This window comes from Dufourea novaeangliae, unplaced genomic scaffold, assembly GCF_001272555.1.
Source record: "Dufourea novaeangliae isolate 0120121106 unplaced genomic scaffold, ASM127255v1 scaffold64, whole genome shotgun sequence".
NCBI classification, from domain to species: Eukaryota; Metazoa; Arthropoda; class Insecta; order Hymenoptera; family Halictidae; genus Dufourea; species Dufourea novaeangliae.
Genome location: NW_015373954.1, coordinates 1,619,831 through 1,642,297, shown reverse-complemented (window position 1 = coordinate 1,642,297; position 22,467 = coordinate 1,619,831). Strand labels below are relative to the sequence as shown.

Genomic DNA, 22,467 nt, shown 5'->3' with positions numbered 1-22,467 from the left:
AGGTGTCCGGGCGATATGTGGAATTCCATTGTAATACGTTTGGCTATTTTTAAACGTTAGACATTTCAGTTAAGAAAATAACTTCGTCTAGCGAACAAGGACCCTATATAGACGATCGTGCAGTCTCGCAAGAGCAGGACAAGCGTCAGTGTCGCGGCGGGTAGGTTACACGATCGTCTCGCGGACTGACGCAGCGGATCAAACGTTTTGCTGCTCTCGCGGTAATAAAAACCACCCGGGCGTGCACAGAGACGATGCTTTATCATCTCTGTGAATCTCCCCGCGCCGCCCGGTGTGTACGTATTTCCTTTGAGAGTGTTTCCGTCCCTTGAATTATCGGGCTCCTTGGCTTCTTGCGCCTCGAGGCTTTATTTATCGCTAGGCACCTTGGAGAGGATCCACCATCGCAAATGTCACAATGTTGCACGCTCGGTTTCGCGCTTAATTAATAAACCGACAGACACAGTTTGTCCATGGGCTGTGATATAAAAACACGTGCTGGTCGTTTTGCACCGTTTGGAATGGTCACATTACCAACTGACAATTTCGTAGTAGGGGATCTAAGGAATCAATCGAACATGAATCACAATTTGGAATGGTCCTTCCGTAATCTCCTAATGTCCCAGAACGGTGAGTTCATAATTACACCACCCAATTATCTTTGAAAATTCCAGAGAATTTGCTCTCAGAACGGGTTACACGATCTTCAAGTGTTCACAATTAGATCGGCCAAAGAAGCTGAGTCAGGTATATATACATGTATATATATATATATATATATGTATCGGTACATCGTCGATTCCCCCGGCAAACGATTATGGCCAGCTCATAATTGGCGTTGGGTATATACAGAGGCGAACCGTTTGCCATGGGATCGGAACAGGATCACGAAGCCGCGTGTTTCACCTCCCGCCAAAGTGTTAACAACTGGACTTGGTCTCGCACTTACAATTACGCACTAGATCTTACTCGGTGGTAACCAGCATGCCTTGGCTCCCTGCGATCATTACCGGCATTAAATTCCCGATCCCGATCGGGCCCGCGCTGATTGGCTGGAGAGCGCGCAACGGCCTACGATCCGGTCCCCTGGAAACTCCTTATTTAGCGGGGCCGTATTATACAAGAAAATACGGAATATCTGCCGCGTACTATCTACCCGTGGCCGTAGCGACCCGTCCTAATAAAACCACACGGTCGATTCCTCGTCGAACCGCTGCCGATCTCTTATCCGCTCCACCGCGCCTTTCGACGGCGTCCGTTTTAATCTCCTATCACCTACCCCCGGGGATAACCGAACCGCGAGTCAATTCTCTCATTGGACACCGGATCCGATAGACACATTTCGACACGGACCACGTGATTTCCGCCTTAATTGCTACTACGGGTGCGCAACTTTCGAAACATTTCTCATAATCGACAGTGATAAATCTTGACTACTATTCGGAAGTGTAGTCACAATTTCGAGATATATCAAAGTGTTTTCTGTTTAGCGCTCCATTCAGCTAAACTATCCCTATTATCAGAGTTTCCACGTGTAGTTGTGTGTGTGTGTAATCTTTGAATGTTAAAAAGTTAAATTAAAAATAAAGAAAATAAAATATCTAAAACGCCACTCTAAATCTCCTCAGCACCCATGTTGAGGACCTATTGGTCTAATGGTAGCTAATAGTTTCACTCCGAAAAATTATTCAGGAAAATGTATATCGAAATAATTTAGAGTATTCTAGGATATATAGTAGTTTGTATCGAGGATCTGTGTTTTGAAGATTCGAAAGATTTTCGAAATCAACACCCATTGGCGGCCGGAGTAGGAACAGTTCAGTGAGCGTAGTGGCAGGAGGCAGAGCGTGGTCGAGATCGCGGCGTTCGAACATCGGTAAACCGGCCGCCGTAGGTGTCTATAGCCGGTGGCGCGGACGCGTTGACGTGCAGTACGCAGTAAATAAAAAGAGAGAAAGCAAACAGAATGAAAAAAAGAACGAAGAGGTGCGTGAAAGAAACGGCAGGAAGCGGCGGGTGGTTTCTCCGTCCTGCTTGGGTCGTGGTCACGGGACGAATGCAACGCGAGTCTCCGTCCTCGTCTGGCGGACCCCCCACCCTGTGTTCCCATCGGTTAGAGCGCGTTCCACGGTACATACATATACAAGAACCCCCTACCGTGGTGTGCGCGACCGATGGTGGGGATCGTTCGGTCACATGGGCGGCGCCTGAATCAGACCACGCCCTATCGCGTTGCCCGTTTACCAGCCAGGCGCGCTCGTCAAATGTTTTTCGTCGCGGATTATGACGCGGTCTGCGCGATTATGACCACCTCTCTCTCTCTCTCTCCCCGTGAAGTATTTCTCTCCCTCTCTCTCTCACACGCTTGCACTCTAGCGCTCTTGCCCGATGCACGCTCTTTGTCCTCTTATCCCTGTATATTCCCTCCTTTCTTTCTTCTTTTTTTCCATCCCCTATCTTTAAGCGCTTTCCTCTCCTCGAGGCTGGATTTTTCCCCTCCTTGTCCATCTTATTTTCTCTGGGTCTCCTACCAGGACGAAATTTGCTCTTGCCCCAGCCCGTCGGACGCGACCGTTTAGCCGGCCACCGGTTCGCCTCGTCTTCCTCCGAACGCTTGCGAATCCGTGAGGATATCGTCCAGGCTCCGCCGGCTGGCTTCTCTAGACGCATCGATCTCTCGACCGTTGTTCTCTCTCTCCTTGGATTCGGACGGAGAATAGAGGAGCCCCTGTCGATTCAGCGTTCTCTAGCACGCTACTACAATGGGGACAAGCGGGAGAATACGCGGCCAATCGGCAATACACGCTGCTCCACGGTATCGCTCGTGTCGCCTGGATAACTTGCAATTGAAGCGATACCGCTCGCCCTGATCGCCCCTGACTCTCCTCTGCTATGTTGTACTGTCACGACGTGCGGTTAATGGAAGTCGTTGGCCACCTCGAGTGCACGTTCGTCGGCTTTTGCGATCGTCCGAGAGAAGTCGATTCAACCGTGGACAAAAGTTATCGTTCAGGGTAGCTCCCTGAACTTACCTGAACACGATTTGGAGTAATCTCGAGAAGCATCGGTTAGATAATATTAGCGACGCGAAGAGTCGGTTTTCCAGATGGATTGTATAAAGACACGTTTACATTTCTGCATGAAATAGGATTCTTGTGTTACAGATGTTTTTTTCAATTTTTGTAAATTGTGTCCAGAACAGAGCAACTTAATGTGCAGAAGAATACAGAACATATTATCCATTCAATTCTAACGCGTTTTCCATCGTAGTATACATATTTTCAAGTGCATACGCGGCTTAAACGAGCGGTACACGGTCGAGTGGCTCAGCTTGTTGCTACTTTTGCGGAGAAGTTTGCAACTATTTGAAGAGTAATTCGCGAAATTCAGAAGTATGTCGTCGCTGGAGGCTGTGGAGCTGATTCCGACTGTTGGAGATCAGAAAGTAGACGGAAACAGAAACCTTTTATCCCATGTATCAAGTATCATCGTGCAAGGTGTATCTTTCTTTGCTCTGGAAAAGAAGGGATAACTTCTCTCTCTCTCTCTCTCTCTTCTTCTCTCGCTACTTTTCCTTTCGGAATCACTTTCCTGATATCCGTGATCCTCACTGATCTCGCAAGTAGCTAATTGTTCCATGGAAAACATGCACAAAGTTTTTTTCTGAGAAATTACCCACGTTAGAATCAAGATAATTTTCAGAATAACAGTGGAGGTATAATTATCCTTTCTTTTTCTCGTATAAAGCGACAAGATCACGCGATGAAAGATACTTTCAATCGAATTTCCGATGTTGATCGATTGATACATCGGATGCACGATACGTCGAGAATATTTCTGCAATAATTAATGCAATATACCCAGTGGAACGACGTGTACGTAAGTATCTCTACTGCATCGGAAGCAACACTCGTTTGTTTCTACTAGCCGCTGACCAACAGACACCCGACAGCTGAGAATACACATTAATATGCACTATCTGGGGGCTATTCGCAACACTTGTAATAATAGTAAGAGTAGTCGTCGAATACACATTGTGATCACTATTGAAGAACAAATTTTCGAGACACGTCTAATGTCATTAAGATTTGATAAACGGAATAGAATCGATATTTTATTCAGTACTCTCTACAGTGTACCATTTGTGGTTAAAATTCCATAAAATACAAGAATCTTTAGTGCAATCTTTAAAGAATCCAATATATACTGAATTCCACCGATCACCATCATTAAGATCTTCTAAATTCAACTTTATATTCGATTTTCTGAATATTTAGGGTTGACATTGTTTGAAAAATTCTTATTATCGCGACAACGAATCCGAGAAGAGATTGACGATTTACTTAAATCGATGGAAGAACTTGTGTAATTGGTACAGCTTTCACGGCAACAAACACCACGTCCACCCACGAATCGCGCGCTGACAGCCAGTCGAATTGATCGCAACTGTGGTCGTGGGCTCTATTTACAGAAGCGCTCGATCACAATGGCTATCCAGGGTTCGACGTGGCCGCAACGAAATTCCCTGTTGCCGTGGCGAGTATCGAAACTGTATTACTTCGAGGCATGTCTTTGAGAGATAGGATAGGTAGTCGGACACTGAAGGTCCGTTAATCGCGGCTGATTGCATGAGGTCAAGTCGTGAGATTATCTTGTTCTGCGTATATATAGATCTTTGTGTTTCCGACCAAAAGATAGTCGAAACTAATTTACGTGAAAATCAAAGAAATTTTCGGCACCCCGAAAGGTACCCAGAATGAAACGTAAAAATATATAATATTTTATAGAATGAGTGTCTTGAGTTGTTTGAAGATGATGTCGATTCTTTTTTCTGTGATTAATAATTCACTTAAACGAAACGTTGGATGAATTTGTAAATAATGTCAAACATCGATTGTAATTAAGAAAAGAACAAATTTTCTGTGATGAATGTACTATTGTGCAGAAACACCTCTACATTCCCTGTCTAATCTTAGCTTGTCCGTTAATTTAATAGAAATATTTTGGAATATAGTTGCTGAATAATTTGGTTAATTTACAATATTGCAGAATTATTCAAATTCTGTGGAACTGATCTTCGTATCGTTGATCGAAACTTGTTGAATGGTAATGCTTCTCGAGGTTAATCGTAGTTGGCGGAATAACGAGGCAAAAATTAGATCTTGCGTCCTTCCAGAATCTCCGTAATGGATGCAGCCACCCTTGAAAATCCAATGAGCCCCGGTTTAATTCAAAACGCGCTATCCAACCGGGGAATTTCACATATCGATCGGATCCATTTTGGTTGAATGCTCGGCGAAGAAAAGGATTTCCGAGTAGAGTGGATAAAATCGATAGACCTATTTCCCAATTGCGGTACTTAAAGTGTTTCCTTAAAGTATTTTTACTATCTACTTCAGAATTCAATGACAACGATCGTATCGTGCGTTATTTCACAATCGGAGCTGCACAAAAGACGTTTCTCAGGAGGCAAAATGGAGTCATATGAAATTCCTCGACTATCTAAAGTCTGCACACTTCATATTTACGTACACTGTTTAACTTCCGTTAAGAAAATCTTTTTACAGACAAGGTGCTATAAAGTTTCCGATAAAAATCTAACAGAATGTGAATATGTGAATCACTACAGACAAAGATTTTCCAAAGTAAGATAACTCTTCCTACACTCGAATCAGAGACAGATAAACTACCCTACGATCAATAAAAGACAACTAAACACAACTTACAAGTACTCATTCATAATAAAATATTAATTCATCGACGAATACTCATATTCCATTGAAAAATCAACAGACGACAAGTGTATCTATTGTTCATTATTCACTACCTATTTCGTATAACAAATTCTTTCGTTTGTCCAAATGCTCTATTAAGATTCATTTCCCCCGGTATATCCAATCTCCCTTGACCGATCAACGATCATCAGCTTGAAGAATCGGCTACATTTCCGTGGCATACGCGGAGAGTGTTTCTGGAAATCACGGCGAACCACCGCGCCGCGTCGCGCCGATGGAAAAGCTCTCGCGGATTTGGCAACACTGTGACGCGTAGGGCGTCTCGCTAACACTCGACGGCGCGAAGGACGAGGGGGCCACACGACGACCGAGCGAAAAACCGTGAGGTTTCACCGTGGGGGTGGTGAGGGGGAGGGGGGAGGGGCGGAACCGTGAGCGGGTAGGGGAAAGTGGCGAAGAGAGTGACGCGGATTAGCGGAGGGGGGGTGGTCACGTGAACGGACCATGGTGGGGCATCGAGAGAACGAAGGTGGGGTAGGGGGCCAAGTGGGCGGGGCAAGCGGTTTCTCCTTCGCGGATGAAGCGCGCAAGTCAAGCCAGCCAGTGGAGGGAGACGGTGAGGGGCCAGGGGGAGGGGCGAGAGGAGCGCGGGTGATGCTCGTGACGCTGGCTAGCGCGAATTTTGGCACAGCTCGCGAAAATTTCTCACTCGGCTTTTCGCGGAAAACTTGGACGGCTCTCGACACGGCCAATCGGCTTGAATTATGACTGATGAAGTGCCGTTCCGGATTAATGGAGAAAACGGGCTGTCGAGGCGCCTCGAAAATTGTTGGATCGACGCGTCCGCAACGAGAGGGGATTCGCCATCTGGTGAACTGCACCGGATACAGACGGATTGGATGGGACGACAGGGACGAATTTTTGATTTTACGGTCAGGTTTCGGGTACATGAATATTTAAACACGTTCCGTGTATGTATGTATCACGAAAGAGTGTACGTATTTCGTTAGAATCGCTGTAAACTCGAATTTTAGTATGGACGTTATTACTTTGAAATACATTAGCGTTTAAAAATGTCAAGTAATCATTAAAATTTGTGCACTTTTAAGTAAGACAGTATAATGATCTTTTATCAAATACTGTCATTATCACCCGTAAATATACTATCAGCGTGAATATACTGAAAAGTCATTCATCTCTAATAAACAGTCAATCTCTAGAAGTCCGTGGTATTCGAGGATTCAGTCCCACGTCAAGCGCCGGTAAAAATCCAGCGTGTCAATCGACACGGTTCTCGGGCAGCGAAGCTTCGAGTAACGTCGATCGTAGTTTCCCCTTCTCCACGGATCCCCCGCCTACGGAACGACGATCCGCGGGGAGGGTGGTGTTAATGGGCGTATTCGCGGTTAACACCCTTAAACTGGCAGTGGTGGGGGGACACGAGTAGAGAGAAAGGAAGAGAGAGAGAGAGAGAGTGAGAGAAAGACATCGTGAGAAGAACCGTCGAGAAGCGTGATGTAGACCGGTCGAGTGGGGAGGATTGTAGAGAAAGAGACAGTGAATGTGATGCGAGACGGGGAGAAGCGTCAAGAGAAAGAGAGAGGGACGTCCGGAAAGGCGTCGAGAGCAACGCCGCTGGGATTGGCGCCGGAACGCCAATCCGAACTACGAGCGCTCATTATCGCCCGACAGCCGCTGGGGAAGGGCGATTCTATAACGTACCTTTTCTCCTTGTCCGATCGGTGACCGGTCGTATTTCCTTTTCGGTCGCACGAACGGGTCTCGCTATAGCATGCTCAGTCGACGAACCAGCTTCCCCCACCAGGTGTCCGCCTGGCAGGGGACGTAGGGGAAGGGAGGAGGAGCCCCTGCACCGTCTCAGTCTTCGCGTCGCTGCCCTCCAGCATTCACGCCTCCCGCGTCCGTTCGGCGGCGCAGGCACACTCCGCTCGTCTGTATACACGCACACGCGTCCGTCCCCCCGGGTACACGTAGATCCACGCGTACACACGCCCTGAATCCGGACGAGAACTTTAGCACACCAACACCTCCGCGGGAGGTGTGGGGGTGAGCCCCCAGAGGAGGTGTCAATCCTAGCGCTGCTCAGTGACCATCGCGGCGCCACCCAAGTAACACCTTTCGTCCGGCTCTCCAGCCCAGGTTCCGGAGACCAGAGACCCGTGCTTCTAGAAGCCCTCTCTCTTCTCTTGCCTTTTTGTCGCCTGGTTTTTCCGCGTGCTGGGATACAGAACCACGACTGTCCTCGATCTGTTCTGAACTGTCCCCGGCTACGTGCCCGTCGGACGCCGCGTTCCAACCAGCCGGCGCGCGCGCCCTTTCGGCTCGTAACGTTTTTACTCGCGCCGCGTCCTCACTCGTGGGGCTACCGCGTCGCGCCCCACGGGTTTTAATCGTCGTCAGTGAGGTGATCAGCGTGTACAGGGAGGGAACTACCCCCCCGGAAGTACCTGGTGGACACAGTGTGCGCGCGCCTCAGTGAACAGTGAAACGCAAGGATACTCGAAGCACAGTGAATTCCAGACGTGGCCCCAAGAGTGTGGACTGTCTTATCTTTCTCTCTATCTCTGTATCTCTTTTTTTTTCTATCATTTCTCTCTGCAAACGAGTTGCATCCACGTAAAGATTCGCCGAGTGTGTACCAGTTGAATGATCCAAGTGTGCTCCGTTACGGTGCTAGAACCGCGTGTTCCGTTTAACCCGAGTTAAGGCTCAGGCACACACACAGAGAGAGAGTGCTGTCCCGAGAAGCCTAACCGCGTCACGAACAGACCCAAACCCGTCACCACGACGTACTACAATGTCTTCTGGTGGGTTCGCGACGGAGCTCGTGGCGATCGTGAGATCCCAGTGGGAGCGCGAGCCTAGCGAGGATCGCGGGATCCGCTCTTGAGCGGCTTGCGGACAGTGGAACGAACACAAACATGTCCGAGAACGAACCGAACAGTTAACGAAGTGGACGATATCTATTCTAGGTGTGACAGAGTATATAATAGGATAGCGACCAAGGCAATAAGAAGAAGACGAAGAAGAACACAAACAAACGAAAAGAAAAAAATAAAGCAAACAATCAGTGAGGAAACAACAAACAGTGCGCGTTTAGGTATAGAGTTCCCCCAACGGTTTTAGCAGTCACTCGAAGAGGAATCTCGCGCGACCGGCACACCCGGCCCGTCTCGATGAGATTCGAACAAGACACGGCGTGCAGGGGTACCCACTGCGCCAGCACTCCGCAACCCTCTGCGCTGCAGCAGCGACCACGGGTCAAGGAGGTGGTGGAGGAGGTTAGCTCCTCCGCGAAGGACATCGAAGGTCAGCGACGTAGACGAGAATTGGAGACTAACGTGGTCGAGGGTGCGAACACGGGGCCGAGGGCCGAGGCGGGGGGGCCTGGGATGGCGTACCCCGCGTCAGCGACGGCTCTGAATCAGCACTCGCCATTCGCCACGTCGATCACCGGTACACCGTCCAGCAATCCGAACGGACACATAACCGGCGGTCATCTGCCGGCCCCAGCTGCCCCGAGGCCGACGGACTTCAGTGTATCGTCGTTGTTGACCGCGGCTGGCAATCATCCGCCGATATTGGGCGGCTCGTCGTCCCAGGGTAGCGCGTCCCCGCCACCAGGAGGTCCTGGAAGTCCGGCCGCAGCGCCGGAAACACCGCCGCCGTTGCCCAGCCAGAGGGAATTGTCGCATCCGTCCTCGGCGGTGGTTGTTGCGAGCTACTTCAGCGCGGCCACCCTGGCGGCAGCTGGTTTCTACAATCCGGCAGCTCATTTGCCAGCAACCAGCTCGCCAGGCCCGACGGCCCATCATCTGTCTGGAAAAGGGATTCTCAGTGGCGCGCATCATCATCCCCATCTGAATCCGCACGGGATCACGCCACCAGGTGAGCAGACAAGTGTTTCTTCTCCTAATCCGTGGGAAAACCGATCGAGTAGAGTGTTGTGTCTTGATTCGGCCGGATAATTCACACGGACACGGTGTGTGTCGTCTTCGCGTGATGAAATTACGCCTATTACTCTCGCGGTTCGGCTGTGAACGAAGGTTTCAGGAGCAGTGTGTGTTTCTCTTGTTTCTGCTAGGAGGATCGAATCGACGTGTCCTGGGCGCGTTTTGGGGAGTTTCAATTTGGGTTCGAGAAGAGGTAACTAAGGAGAAAGATGTAGGAATATATTTGGTTTAATAGGAAGATGTTGGGGAAGAGGGTAAGCATCGTGTGCTCTGAGCTTGTAATCGGGCTTGTTAGGATTTTATCGTGAGTGAATTTTGTAGGTGCAAGTGTGTAATGATGATGACAGTGCTAGGAATAGGTAAATAGACTCTTGCTGGGTGGTATTTAGGGAGCTGAGATATGTTTCGAGTGGGTATAGCTTGAAGTTTGACGAAGTGTCCGGTGTAGATCTTCATTTTGAGTGGAATCATGGTTCTCCGATATTGTACAATCTTCGAAATGGTTGAAATAGATGTCTAGCAGGGTAGAGTGGAAGGAAGTCTGTAAAATATGAAATACACTTGCATAGGTGAATGTTCTGTATGACGCAAGGTTATAGAATAGAAACATAGATCAGTTTACTTTCTTGAACTTAATCTTTGAATGTTGTACATATCAGAAAATTTCTATATCGATAACACACGCCAAAATTGATATAGACATGCAATAATCATTGTATTATTAAAGCTTGGAGCTATTAGGTTCACCAAAATTCGAAGTCATAATGGAAATTTTCAATACCAACTGTTTCTCGAGCAGATTTTAAGAGAACAAATTTATCGCAACCAAATAGTAATACAAATATTCATATAGAAGTGTTCCATCCGAAGGATCAAGTTGTAGACAAAATGGTGTCACTCTAGGAAATGGACGAACCTTATGTTAGGAACAGTATTCTCAAAAGCACCGGCGCAGTTCTTATTCGGAGACTCGTGGTAAGCGAGTTTCCCCCGTGAAATATTGTAAAAGTTGCTTCGTTCAAACCATGAAAAAAAGTTTACAATAGCAATCGAGAAACGAGGTACTGAAACTTGTGCAGGCTACTAGGAAATATTTGAAAACTTGTTACTCGGGTTGCAAGTTTCCATTCTACAGTTACCAAACACATAGATATAACTTTAACCTACACGGTTCAGACATACAAGACAGACATTTGACAGCTCATCATAATATTCTGCAAACCTACATAAATTTTCTAACAGAATTACTGTCATTCCACAAGATACTCCATTAAACCGGTTCAAAAAACAACCAAATCTTCTACCATCAAAATCTCCACCGTGCAACATTTAATATTTTTCAAATCTTCCTAAAATCGATGTTAGAATGATCGATTCTTGCCTCAGACACCGAAGTCTCTATCACAATAGAAAAATCATCGGTAGAATCGTGTTTCGCTCGGAGAGGAAGCAAGAATTCCGTGGTTTCTCGGTAACAGTTCAGAAAAAGGTGCCCCGTCGATAGGAAAAGTTAGCTGGCATTTAATTACTGTATCCACGGGCTCTGTTTTACGATCTACACGGTTGAACCTTGTTGCGTTTTACTTTCTCCGAGTTTTCCATTGGGTGTATATACACATAGAAAGCCCTGGCTGTCGTTCACGATGATGTTTCTAATGATCGCCGGAGCAAGACGTACTGGTGGCACGTGAGAGAACCGTGTGATCGCTTATTCATTCGAGGGTCGATCGCCGAGATACATACCTACATTCATTTTCCCCGAATCGACGTTAACCGTTCCGAGGATCGGTTTGTTAACGTGGCCTATAGAGCGATGTTTTCACTTGGCCGACCTGGCCGTCCGGTTCCCCTGTCAATCTGTTCAGACCACGTTGTTAGACGCAACCGTTTACTCGTTGTGGCTCTACGCCATGCCGATTCGTCGATTCTATTTTCCGGAGAATGAAATAATCTTCTACAGGTTGACGAACGATTTTCGGCTGCGTGAAGTTTCTCTTAGATTTTCGGCTGCAAAGAATTCTCTCTGACTGACGTTACTCGTGGAGTGAATAGAAAGTTATAAGGTGTATACTTATATGAAATTTTTCATTTTCCTGTGGGTGTTAAGTGATCATTGGAAAATTGCGGTTATCGAGAATTAGCGAATTACAGGGAAAACCGGAATTTAAAGTAAGCTCTATTAACGTTCACGATCACCAACACGGATTGATAATCCGTATGAAATATAATTGAAGTCGGCCTCGTATAGAATCCTATATAGTATGTTAATTCATTAATGCGCGCGTTTCCTCACGTCAAACGCCAATTAAAACGAAAATTAAACTGGAAGCTCGTGTTTCCTCGCCGCAGATTCGCAACGCAGCCGCCGCTGGAAAGTTAAGGGAAAATTCATTAATTCCGCGATCAACGACACGTGCTTCTTCTCGATCAGCTGTCGATTATAAATTGGAATTAAACGTGGAAACTCTCGGTGTCCGCGAATCTATTCATGACCGATTGGAAATTGAAAAAAAATGTGTATAGGTGTATTCGTTGCGTCTCTGTCTGGTGTCAGAATTGAAATCTACCTGGAACTCACAGCGAAACCTTTTTCCTTACATTGTCGCGAAAAAGAAAATGCTGTGTTTCTTATTTTTTACCAAATCGAGGGAAATGTTTCTTAACACTTTGATGTCGGTTGACAAGTAGTACGTCTGTTTCAAATAAAAACTTAAAGCGATTGACATAGTACATAGTACGTCTTTCTTAAATAAGAATTAGGAAAATCGATTTTCCAATATGTACAGTTTGACAAATAAAAGTTATGTATTAGTTTCTAAATATTTTTAGTTTTGTACATACTATAAAATAGCCCGCTCGGGGAGTACGAATTTAAGTTGAACCCTCCCGCCAGCAAAGTGTTAATACAAAATGCGATTCTAGATGAATGTTGAAAAGTTCGCAAGCCATAATACCTATAAAAAGAACGTTCGAACAAGGTTTTCGAACTTTTTTCAATTTCTTTCAATACACTTCCCCTCCATTGAAGGTAAATAAATATCCAATATGGCCACTATCGACCATTATTCTGACACAGTACACCATTCGAGACTGAATTTATGGGGCACGGTATATTATGTACAATACTTTAAATGACTTTAGATCACTTTTATCCTCAAATACTATTTAGAAAATTTCCGACTCGAGAGACAGACCGTGAAATTTTCCCCGTGGCGATGAAACAATTCGTTTCAAGAACACACGAATTTCATTATCTAGAGAAAAGAGTTTCGATCAACGAGTAAAAGATTAAAAAAAGTACTTTTAAACGTGGAAATTCTAAGTTTTGTAATAAATTGATACTTCTTGAACGAGTCAACATTTGGCAAGCAATTACTTAATCTCATTAATTGTTTAAAGCTTAGGATAGAGCCCTTAAATACAGCTACATCTTACTCTGTACTATTCGAATAAAATTCTGCCCAAGTCTGCCGAATACTGGCCGCGCTGGCATTGTCCACCGGAAGCGCGTCCGCTTTTCCGCGGGAATCCATGTCCCCACGGTCTGTCCGTTTGCCTGTCCCTTACGCAACACATTCGACAGGGAAAAATCCTGTAAAATGAACAAAAAAGTAAACAAAGAAGAACACGACTACTTTTATTCGAGCGCGTGCACGCGAGTGCGTTCACCGATGCGTCGCGCATCCCCCAATTGCCTGAACGGACATTGTTAATTCGCCAGGCCGATAAAACGCCGCTAATTAGACCCGCTTAATTACCCTGCTCGCCGAGTTGCGGCCCTCGAGCCTGCTTACGAAGCCTCACGACCATTCCGCGACTAATGGTTCCTCGATAATATTTTCGGTGACTAGGGGGCTTCTGATGATTCGAGGATCGATCGGCCATACCACTGGTTGTACACTAACGGGCACACTCAGCTTCTACTAAGGGAAAATGTGTCTTAGAAGAAAGGCCTCCTACCACTTGGTATCGGAAATTACTGAAATTTGTGACAAATTCATATTCGATTTAACATTTATTTCAGTACCTGAAATAAATTCATGAAGTGGTAGGAAGCCTTTCTTCTAGGACACTTTTTCCCCTAACCAAAGCCAAGTTTGCTCGTGAGGGTACAACAACGTATGAAAATCGAGATCGACTTCTTTCTAGGGAATTCGAACGGTATCTTGAGATTCGAGACACTTAACGGGTGGTGTTTTCACGGATTTCGATCGTCGATATCACGGATAGGCACAACCCCACGAGACAGTGTTTCCAGATCCTATTGGGCAATGCCCTGAAATAAACGCAGGAAAGATGATAAGGATCGGGAACGCGGTTTATAAGAGCCCGAGGAGGAAAAATCTTGGCCGCACGTCGGCAATACATTACGACTGTAAGGCGGCGATAATGCAATCGATCTGGAATATCTTTCGCGTTAAACGAGCAACGCCACGGAGCACCAATATCGTTTCCAGAACGCATTGTCTTTGTTCCATCGGCGTTCGCCGACGAAACGGACGTGGGGCTGTCGTGGAGGAGGGGAAGGGAAAAAAGGGGATCGGTTAGGAAAATGTGCGCGGGGTGCAGCCTGGTTTTTGTCAGGTAAAACAACGGTCATTACGGTACCCCCAGGTATGCACCTAGTCGCTGATGACGTCAAACAACTTACCACTTTTCGATGATCTCTAATGACCAGGGTCCATTGTTGGACCGTGGAACTGAATGAAATTTCGCCAAAGAATTGTCTGTTCCTTGTCGTCCAATTCTTTGGTGTTTCATATTTACCTACGCGTTGAAAAAAAAAGGAGCGAATACAAAGAACTCCGAAAAATATACTTTTATAGTATATTCCTCTTTTAATAGACTCGAGATGGAAAATTAGATTAGTTAGACCACTCGAAAGCAGGATTTATCACGATCTGAACGTTCTAATAGGTTTCGAAAGCCACGGCACAACAGCAGGATTTATAATTATTCCATTCTCGGTGTATACATTATTCGTAATTACAAAATAATTACAATCTATTCACGAAGACAATTCTTATTATGTATTCAAAGCAATACGTGCGCGCCCATGAACGAAATTTTCTTTTCCGATCTATGCAGATTTCTATTGGAATACGGGATTCCGTTAGAAACTCCATTGTTCCAGGTCAGTCGGGAATTTCTTCAAAAGTTCGGTCGCATCGATCGAGATCCGACAATACATACAGAATGTTTCACAGTTCAAGTTGTACGAAAAGTTCAAATGTTGTCTGACACAATCGCCACCTGATCCACTTTTCGGGAACGTTCGTCTCCGTGGTTAGAAAACCGGAAGTCAGTTGTCGACGACGGGTTGGCTCTATTTCACGTGATCCACGATCGGTTGATTCGTTGCTCGATGGCGAACACACGAGGTGGAGAGGATAAAAACCCGGAGAGATCGGCGAGAGGAGTGTCGAATCGCCCGCCTGTATCACGCTAGCTGCGTGAAACAGCGAATCGTTACTGCAGGCGAAAACGATTTTCAGCCGGTGTCTTATCTGACATCTCATTATTACACGCGTCCACCTCGTCCGCTACAACTAGTTATTCCCTTCGTTAACTTCAATGATGAATTAATTCGCCTGGCCCGTTGACACGCGTTGTCTCTCAACGCGCCGTGTCCAATGGGAAGCCGAACGGTGCAGCTGCCACCTTCCATCTTCGTTCGGTTCCCTACCGATGGGGAATTCTTATAATTGACCCGACTCCACGTTGATATTTCCCACGATGACAACGACATTATAATCCCCGTTAAATATCTATACTGAATAAATTATTTACTTACCTCGGTAGTCTGTATTCACGATCCTGCCAGGCATATACGTTTCATCCCCACGAAACACTCCGAATTATGTTCAACACGAAAAATTGACGATCGAAACTGCTGTGCAGAAAAATTTTAGTGCTAGTTTAAAAAAAATGCAGTTTTTTTCTTCTTTGCAATTAAAACGATAGAGATGAGTTGAACTCTATTAAGGCTACTTAAGTCGAAGAAAGCGTGTAATCGGGGAACGGGTTAGTAAAGTTTCGGACAATGCTTTCTGGCCTTTGTTGGAGCATATCCGTTTAGACGTATTCTTCGCACGTTTTTCCATCTGCACAGGCCCGCGTGAACATTGCCGGCGAATGCAGACACTGTGTAATTTTAAACAAAACAGAGATTCCGATTCGTGAACGTAAAACTACAGGTATCAGGCACTGTCTCGAAGAACCGAAAGCTTCGGAGAGGTCTCTGGTAAAATTTTATTGTATTTCCAAAAGTGAGAGAAATAATCTCTTCTCTGCGCCTTCTATCAGGATTCAATTGTCTGTTAAATGGAAAACGAAAGGATGACAGGGTAAGGAGCACGATTTCTCCCCGATATATCACCTGCCGTTTCCCGATCATTTTTCGAAATCTTACCCCCACCCAACCATTTTCTAGTTGGGCTGTCAGCCAACTGACCGCGGCTTCGATGGCGTTTAATCTTACCAAGGGCACGACCAAACGTCCGGCGAATTCGAAATTCGCGGCGTGACGTGGTAGCCCCTGGAATTAGAGAAACCCAATGTGAAACTCGACTAGTTTTCGCGCCGCAGTCGATGAATAATTATTATCCATGAAAAACTACAGTCTCAAAAGTGTGCCATATTTTCATTCAAGCTTCATTTTCGAAGAAAGTCGATCCCTCGAAGCGTCGTTTGATTCTATAGAGCGTTTCTTTTTTTTTAAAGATCGACTTAAAAATCGTAAGGATCGATATAATTAAATTGTTTATCCCAAGCGGTACGTTTAACGGAGAAATCGATTCCACTTGGTTCAATCGTTGCGTTATCGAATCTTACTGTAAGCGAACACGGGGGGAAAAGATAAAAAGAAAAAAAAGCCTCGCGACCGATAGAAAGCGGGGCGCAATTAATGGCGGCTGGCATTGTAGTCCGCGGTTTCCAGGTGAAATTTCTCTCGCTAAAAGAAAAAAAAAGTGAACCGTGATCGTTTATCCGTGCCCGACCGAGGCAATTCTTCTTGTTCGTCGTGCGTTCTACGCGGAAAATCGTTGATCCTTCCGACCCGATACATGGTTACGGGGATCTTTTATTCTAACGATCCAGCATTCGCGGAATACAATCGACCGAATTCGTGTCGAGTGAGTGTTGAAAACCGAGAAATTCAACGTGAAACGGCGAGGGCCTCGATGACCCGAAACACTTACGCATAGAATATTTTCTAGTGCTCCGTTCGAAAAAAAGTAATTGAAATACAGTTAACAAGTGGATTGGAAACATTGTAATTGACTCAGACGATGAATCATCGTCGATAGCACGCGCAAAAAACTCGAAAAAATAAATTAAATAGTTGTCACATTCTGATGTCATATTCTTGATAAACGTATCGGGTTCCATGAAATTACGACGGAAAAGTCAATCTACGTGTTCGCATAATTTCCGCCGAGCAAATTTAATCATGACGCAACAACAATACACGAAACAACACGATTTAATTGAACCGTAGGGGATCGGTCGTTTCCCCCGTTACAATATCACGGTAGGCAGCAATATTTGCGCCGTTAGGTCGACGAACATATTTACATCGTGACGCAATTACCAGGATGCATTTCAGCTGACGTAATGCCGATAGAAAAGAAACTATTTCTTGGTCTATGGACCTCGACGAAAAGGATTCAAACGTTACTTCGAATAATCACACGACTTTTACGGGATTTTTCTATGAAGCACAATTTTCCTATCCTATCAATTTTTTTCTTTTCGTTAAATAACCCAACTTTATTAGCTTGTGAATTTTCCTATTCGCATTTAAAATTAATTTTTCGTCGATCTGGGCACGTATATTCGGGTCAGTGGTTATTTATTAAATTTTCAGCAGTTCCATTTCGATTGCCAGCCGTTTTTTCGTAATCTACCGTTGCAGTTCCTTCGAAATGCAATCGGGACGAAAGAGTCGATCAGAGAGAACCAAGTCGCGAGAAGGAGGGAGGAAGGGGTGCACAATGTCGATGGAAACGCGCGGGAATCGAAGTGAAACGGCGCAGCAATGTACACTCGCGGAGAGCCGTAGATACAGAGAAATACGAGACAGATGAACGGTATCGATTTAATGATCGGCTCGCGCGGACTTTGTATGATAACAATCATCAAGTCATTAACGGTGGCAACAGGTTTCGCGTACTTTTTATTTTCTTCCCGCGTGTCTGTGCACCCGGCAATTGATCGAAACAGAAAGAAAATACCAGGAGCCTTGTCCGTGCCGCAAACTATTAACTACATCATTAGTCATAAATATATAATCGTGATTTGCATCATTATGAATGATAATTTCTAAGCGGTCGACGATAGTCGGCTTGGGCAGAGATCACGTTCGCCTCTGGGAGGTATTTAAAAATCGTGGGAACGGAACAATTCGGCTTTATTCAATAATTAATTTCTTCGCCGACTAAGATAAGTCGATAGGGAGGCGAATTAAATCGTGACTTTTCGAGGATACACCGTCATGGACGATCAAACTTAAGAAGATCTTTCAGATCGAAAAATTAAACGGCGATTTTTGCTAATCGAGGCGGTTGTTTAATCCTCCGATCACGACGCGAGGAATCGATAAATTTCGAGAAATCTCATGGACGGGCGAAACAAACGTCGAACGTCCGTTTATGAAATGTTGATCGCGTCATCGTTCGATATCTTAATTGTCCGGTGTTATTGATTCTCAATTTAGTTGAAAGAGACCGACGAAATTTACGGGAATTTTATGCAGATCCCGGTGGCATTTGTATTCAGAAACAATAAATAAAGTTTCCATTCGGACGAGTATTAATCGTGTGACGTACAACAAATGGAGAGTAACGTTGATCGTTTTGTTGATTGCCGTATTCACCGGTAACTTACCAAATGTACTTAACTAACCTGACAGTAGATTAGGAAGTCTATTCATGATCTGTTCAACATTCAGTCAACATGCATAGAAGCGTTTCTACAGATTCATGCAAGTGGTATAATAAATGTACTAAGTTGAGTCATGCATGAATTTCTACAGAAAAAATTATACTCCGTATACAAATGAATGTTATGTGGTAATTTACTTTCTTTGTCAATGATCTCAACAAGTCTATCAACTTTTATATACCATTTGGTGTTTCGTACTTTGATGTACCTTCTATAGATTTGTAAAGTTTGCAATGTAATTATGCTGTACAATGGAAATACACTTTCTACACAACATAGACTTGATGTAGTATTCGAAAAACTCACCGATCAGCTTCAAAATTCTATTTATAGACGAACAGTCTGTGTTATATGATGTTGCATCGGTAGCAGTCACGATTTGGGAAAGCACAACATAACCTCCTCAGTCCTTCACGCACAACACAACACTGTAGATGCTGTGAATATAAAGAAATGTAACTGTGAATAATCATGCTACGTTGAAACAGATAGTCTGATGGTTCTTAACTCTAATTACATGTAAAGAATAATATAATTACCACTGATTTCTGAATGATTGGAATTTGTTTAAATCTTGCGGATACACTTCTTCTCCCGAACACAACAGGCACGCTAATGGTCGTTGGCGGTTAGGCAACAGACTCGAACTTTCGATATTTGATCCGATCGATTTATAAATATTTCGATTGTCGAAGTGACGTTACTCTTAGTGGGAAGGCTTCAGCGTGATATGTTGAAACAGTTTATTGTGCACATTATAAAATCTGTTCTTCATAAACGTTATTGAAATGTAGATCATGAAGAAGAAAGAATCTCGTTCAATATTTCACTGACGGCGGACAGACCCAAGATGCCTCTCGTTACTGACTCTACCACGCGTAACCTCACTAACCCTCGTACTACTTGGAAACTTCGTGCTTGGTGGTTTGTTCTTTCACTTTTATTATTTTTCTGAGCACATATGTATACCTATATAAAAGCAGGGAACCGAAATCGTAATTGAAAATGAAATATATCCAAAATATATGGAGAACTATTGAAATAGTATAATCGTAAATATTGTTTCGTTGATTTCGACTCATTATTGAAAAATCACGTGTACAATATACTCACTACACAAAAAATGAGTCACCAGTGGATGTTCCTAATATTTCTATGTCGAACATCTAATTTTCTGTGAATAATAATATATTTTCATTCACTTCTAAACACTTGCGCCAAGGAAACTAATGATCATTGGCGATCGCACGCATACTCGAACCTTCGATACTGCACCAATCGATTAATCTATATTTCGATAGTCGAAGTGACGTTACTCTAAGCGGGAAGGCTACAGTGCATCGTGTGTTAGTTTATTTAGCAAATTATAATATCTGTTGTCTATAAACGCATAGAAATATGAATCATGAAGATGAAAGGTTGAAAGACTATCGTTCGATATTGCATTGATAGTTGACAGCACTACAAGGTGCCTCTCGTTACTTATTCTACCACGTCTAACCCCACGTACTATTTGGAAACGTCGTGCTCAATGGTTCGTTCTTCTATTTATCTTCTTGTTCTGAGTGCTTACGTACATTTAAAAGCAGAGAATCGAAATCTATATTGAAAACGAAATATACGAAGAACTACGTAAATATTATAATCGTAATTGTAATTACTTTGATTTCCATTCTCTGTTGAAAATTTCGCGTGTTACTAGCGGTTGCCTTCAACATTTCTCGTTCGAACAGATGTAGCACCTTAAAAATAGAGCTGACGTTACTCCAGGGTCAATAAAGCAATCTACGTTCTCCAATTGTTCTCTTATAATTGAACGGTTCGATTGATCGTTCTTCTGATCTTCTCCATGCATATTGGAAAACCTAAGATTGACAATACGCATGGAAGATTTTCAGTCCACGATGTGTATTTCATTGGAAAGCAACAAATATTCCAATATTTAACTTTCGAATTAAGGTAAAGGGTCGTTCGGATGTTTTATTTACCTCGATTGCTATTTAACATTTACCATCGTACTTGGGCGCTAATAATATCGACCAAGCCCGATGTACGAATTATCTCTGATGCATCGATTTATATCCATTAATATTAATCGTTAATAACATTTTAATTAAGGAGCACGGATATTGTAATCGGATATTATCAATACGAACTCCATACGTAACATGCCGAAGATAGACTTTCTAATTTAATTATAAATTCATTCGACACCTTGTACAGTAAAAAGCTCTTTGATACTTTAGTTCAAAAACGATCGGTTTATCGGTAATCGCGTATTAATTAATCGACCGAAGGCACTACTCAGGAGACATTTAATTAAAAATGAATATTAATGATTATTTTAGGCCTAGGTTTGGGCCCGCACACACCTGAAGAAGCAGCCGTCCTGGCGGCCGCGGCGGCAGCGTTACACCATCATCACCAGGGTGTACCTGGTGGACCAACGATGAGGCCACTCAGGCCCCACCTACCCCCGGGGATGCTTCACACGTCACCGCATCCCCTGGCACCCCATCACCCGCTCGCAGGACCTCACCCTGCCCTCATGCCTCCGCCGGAAGACGACGGTGTCGTGGACGATCCGAAAGTTACCCTCGAAGGCAAAGAACTTTGGGAGAAATTTCACAAGCTGGGTACGGAGATGGTCATCACGAAAAGCGGCCGGTAAGTCCCAAAAGCTTTAACATTAAAACTATCGCTGCGCTAAGTGATACAATATTCATTGCATGTTGGGTTTACCGATTCTTAGACCACATTCTTAATATTAAGATCTATAAATTGTAACACCAGCGCACATCGCTTTTATATTAAGAGAAGGGATAGAGTCGAACATATATCACCACTTTTATACTATTTCCAAATTACATATGGTCAACTGGAAGATCAACAGAAGCTTTTTTCTGTGCGTCGTACGGGATAGTCATTACAGTTTTCCGTCGAATAGAACGTAATATCGTGTAATCCTTAGAGGTTAGTTCGTTCAGAACACGGACAATTCCACTCGGTCAATTGAAACGGAAGTGGTCATTGCTAATGCGGTCACCTTTATGCGCGGAGAGGCTAAACGATCGTCCCTGCGGTTTGCGTTGCTCGCGCGATAGAAGGTGACGACGTAAGCCAAGAGCCGTGAGAAAAATGACGGGCTACGGGCGAAACACGAGAAGTCAAGTGGGGCCCGCGAAACCGCAGGAAATCGCGTCGGTCCCCGGATTAAACTCGTTCGCGAATTCGCGAGACTGGAGATGATTTGGCCTCTTAGGAGGGGAAAATCGACGTTTCGGGGTAGGGATGGGATCGCCGTAAAGTATTCTAAGTGAAAAAAATGTTCGTCGTGAAAGTTTTGTCCACCACCTCGCTGCCCTTAAGAAACGCGAATCTTCAATCAGTCGGGGTCACTTTGCTTCGAACTTTAAAAGCGTATTTCATCACCTTTAAAAATTCAAAACATCTATGGTCAACGAAGACCTGGGTCGCTTCTGTGCGGACACTTTCCTGCCTGTGATTGAAAATTTCCTATGTATCGTGTAACGCAAGAAAACTCTCTGGAAGTTGCGGGAAGGGAAAAAGTGAAGGGTTATAGGGAGTCGTTTGATCGAAAGCAGCCAACGAACCACTGTGTTGCTCGACGACAGACGAAGGGGAATCGGGAGCGCAAATACTTCGTCGGGAAACTATAATAGCTCGGAACGATGGATACGAGTAGAAAGGGTGAGCATGCATATTTACATATTTCATATGTGACATGTGCAGGTGAGTGTAAAAAGTTAGGCGCTCTCTGGGTGTACCTTGGTTCTGGTCCCAGCTGACGA

The 22,467-nt window shown here is 44.5% G+C and overlaps 1 protein-coding gene across 1 annotated transcript in view; it reads left to right on the top strand.

The window, feature by feature from the left end:
* Positions 1–8,362: 8,362 nt before the first annotated feature.
* Positions 8,363–22,467, top strand: part of LOC107186272 (optomotor-blind protein) — a 101,282-nt gene continuing 87,177 nt past the window's right edge. The window contains exons 1-2 of the mRNA XM_015574103.1: positions 8,363–9,644; positions 21,004–21,322. Coding sequence (XP_015429589.1) covers positions 8,933–9,644; positions 21,004–21,322 — 1,031 coding nt within the window. The 5' untranslated portion in view covers positions 8,363–8,932. The remainder of the gene's footprint in view (positions 9,645–21,003; positions 21,323–22,467) is intronic.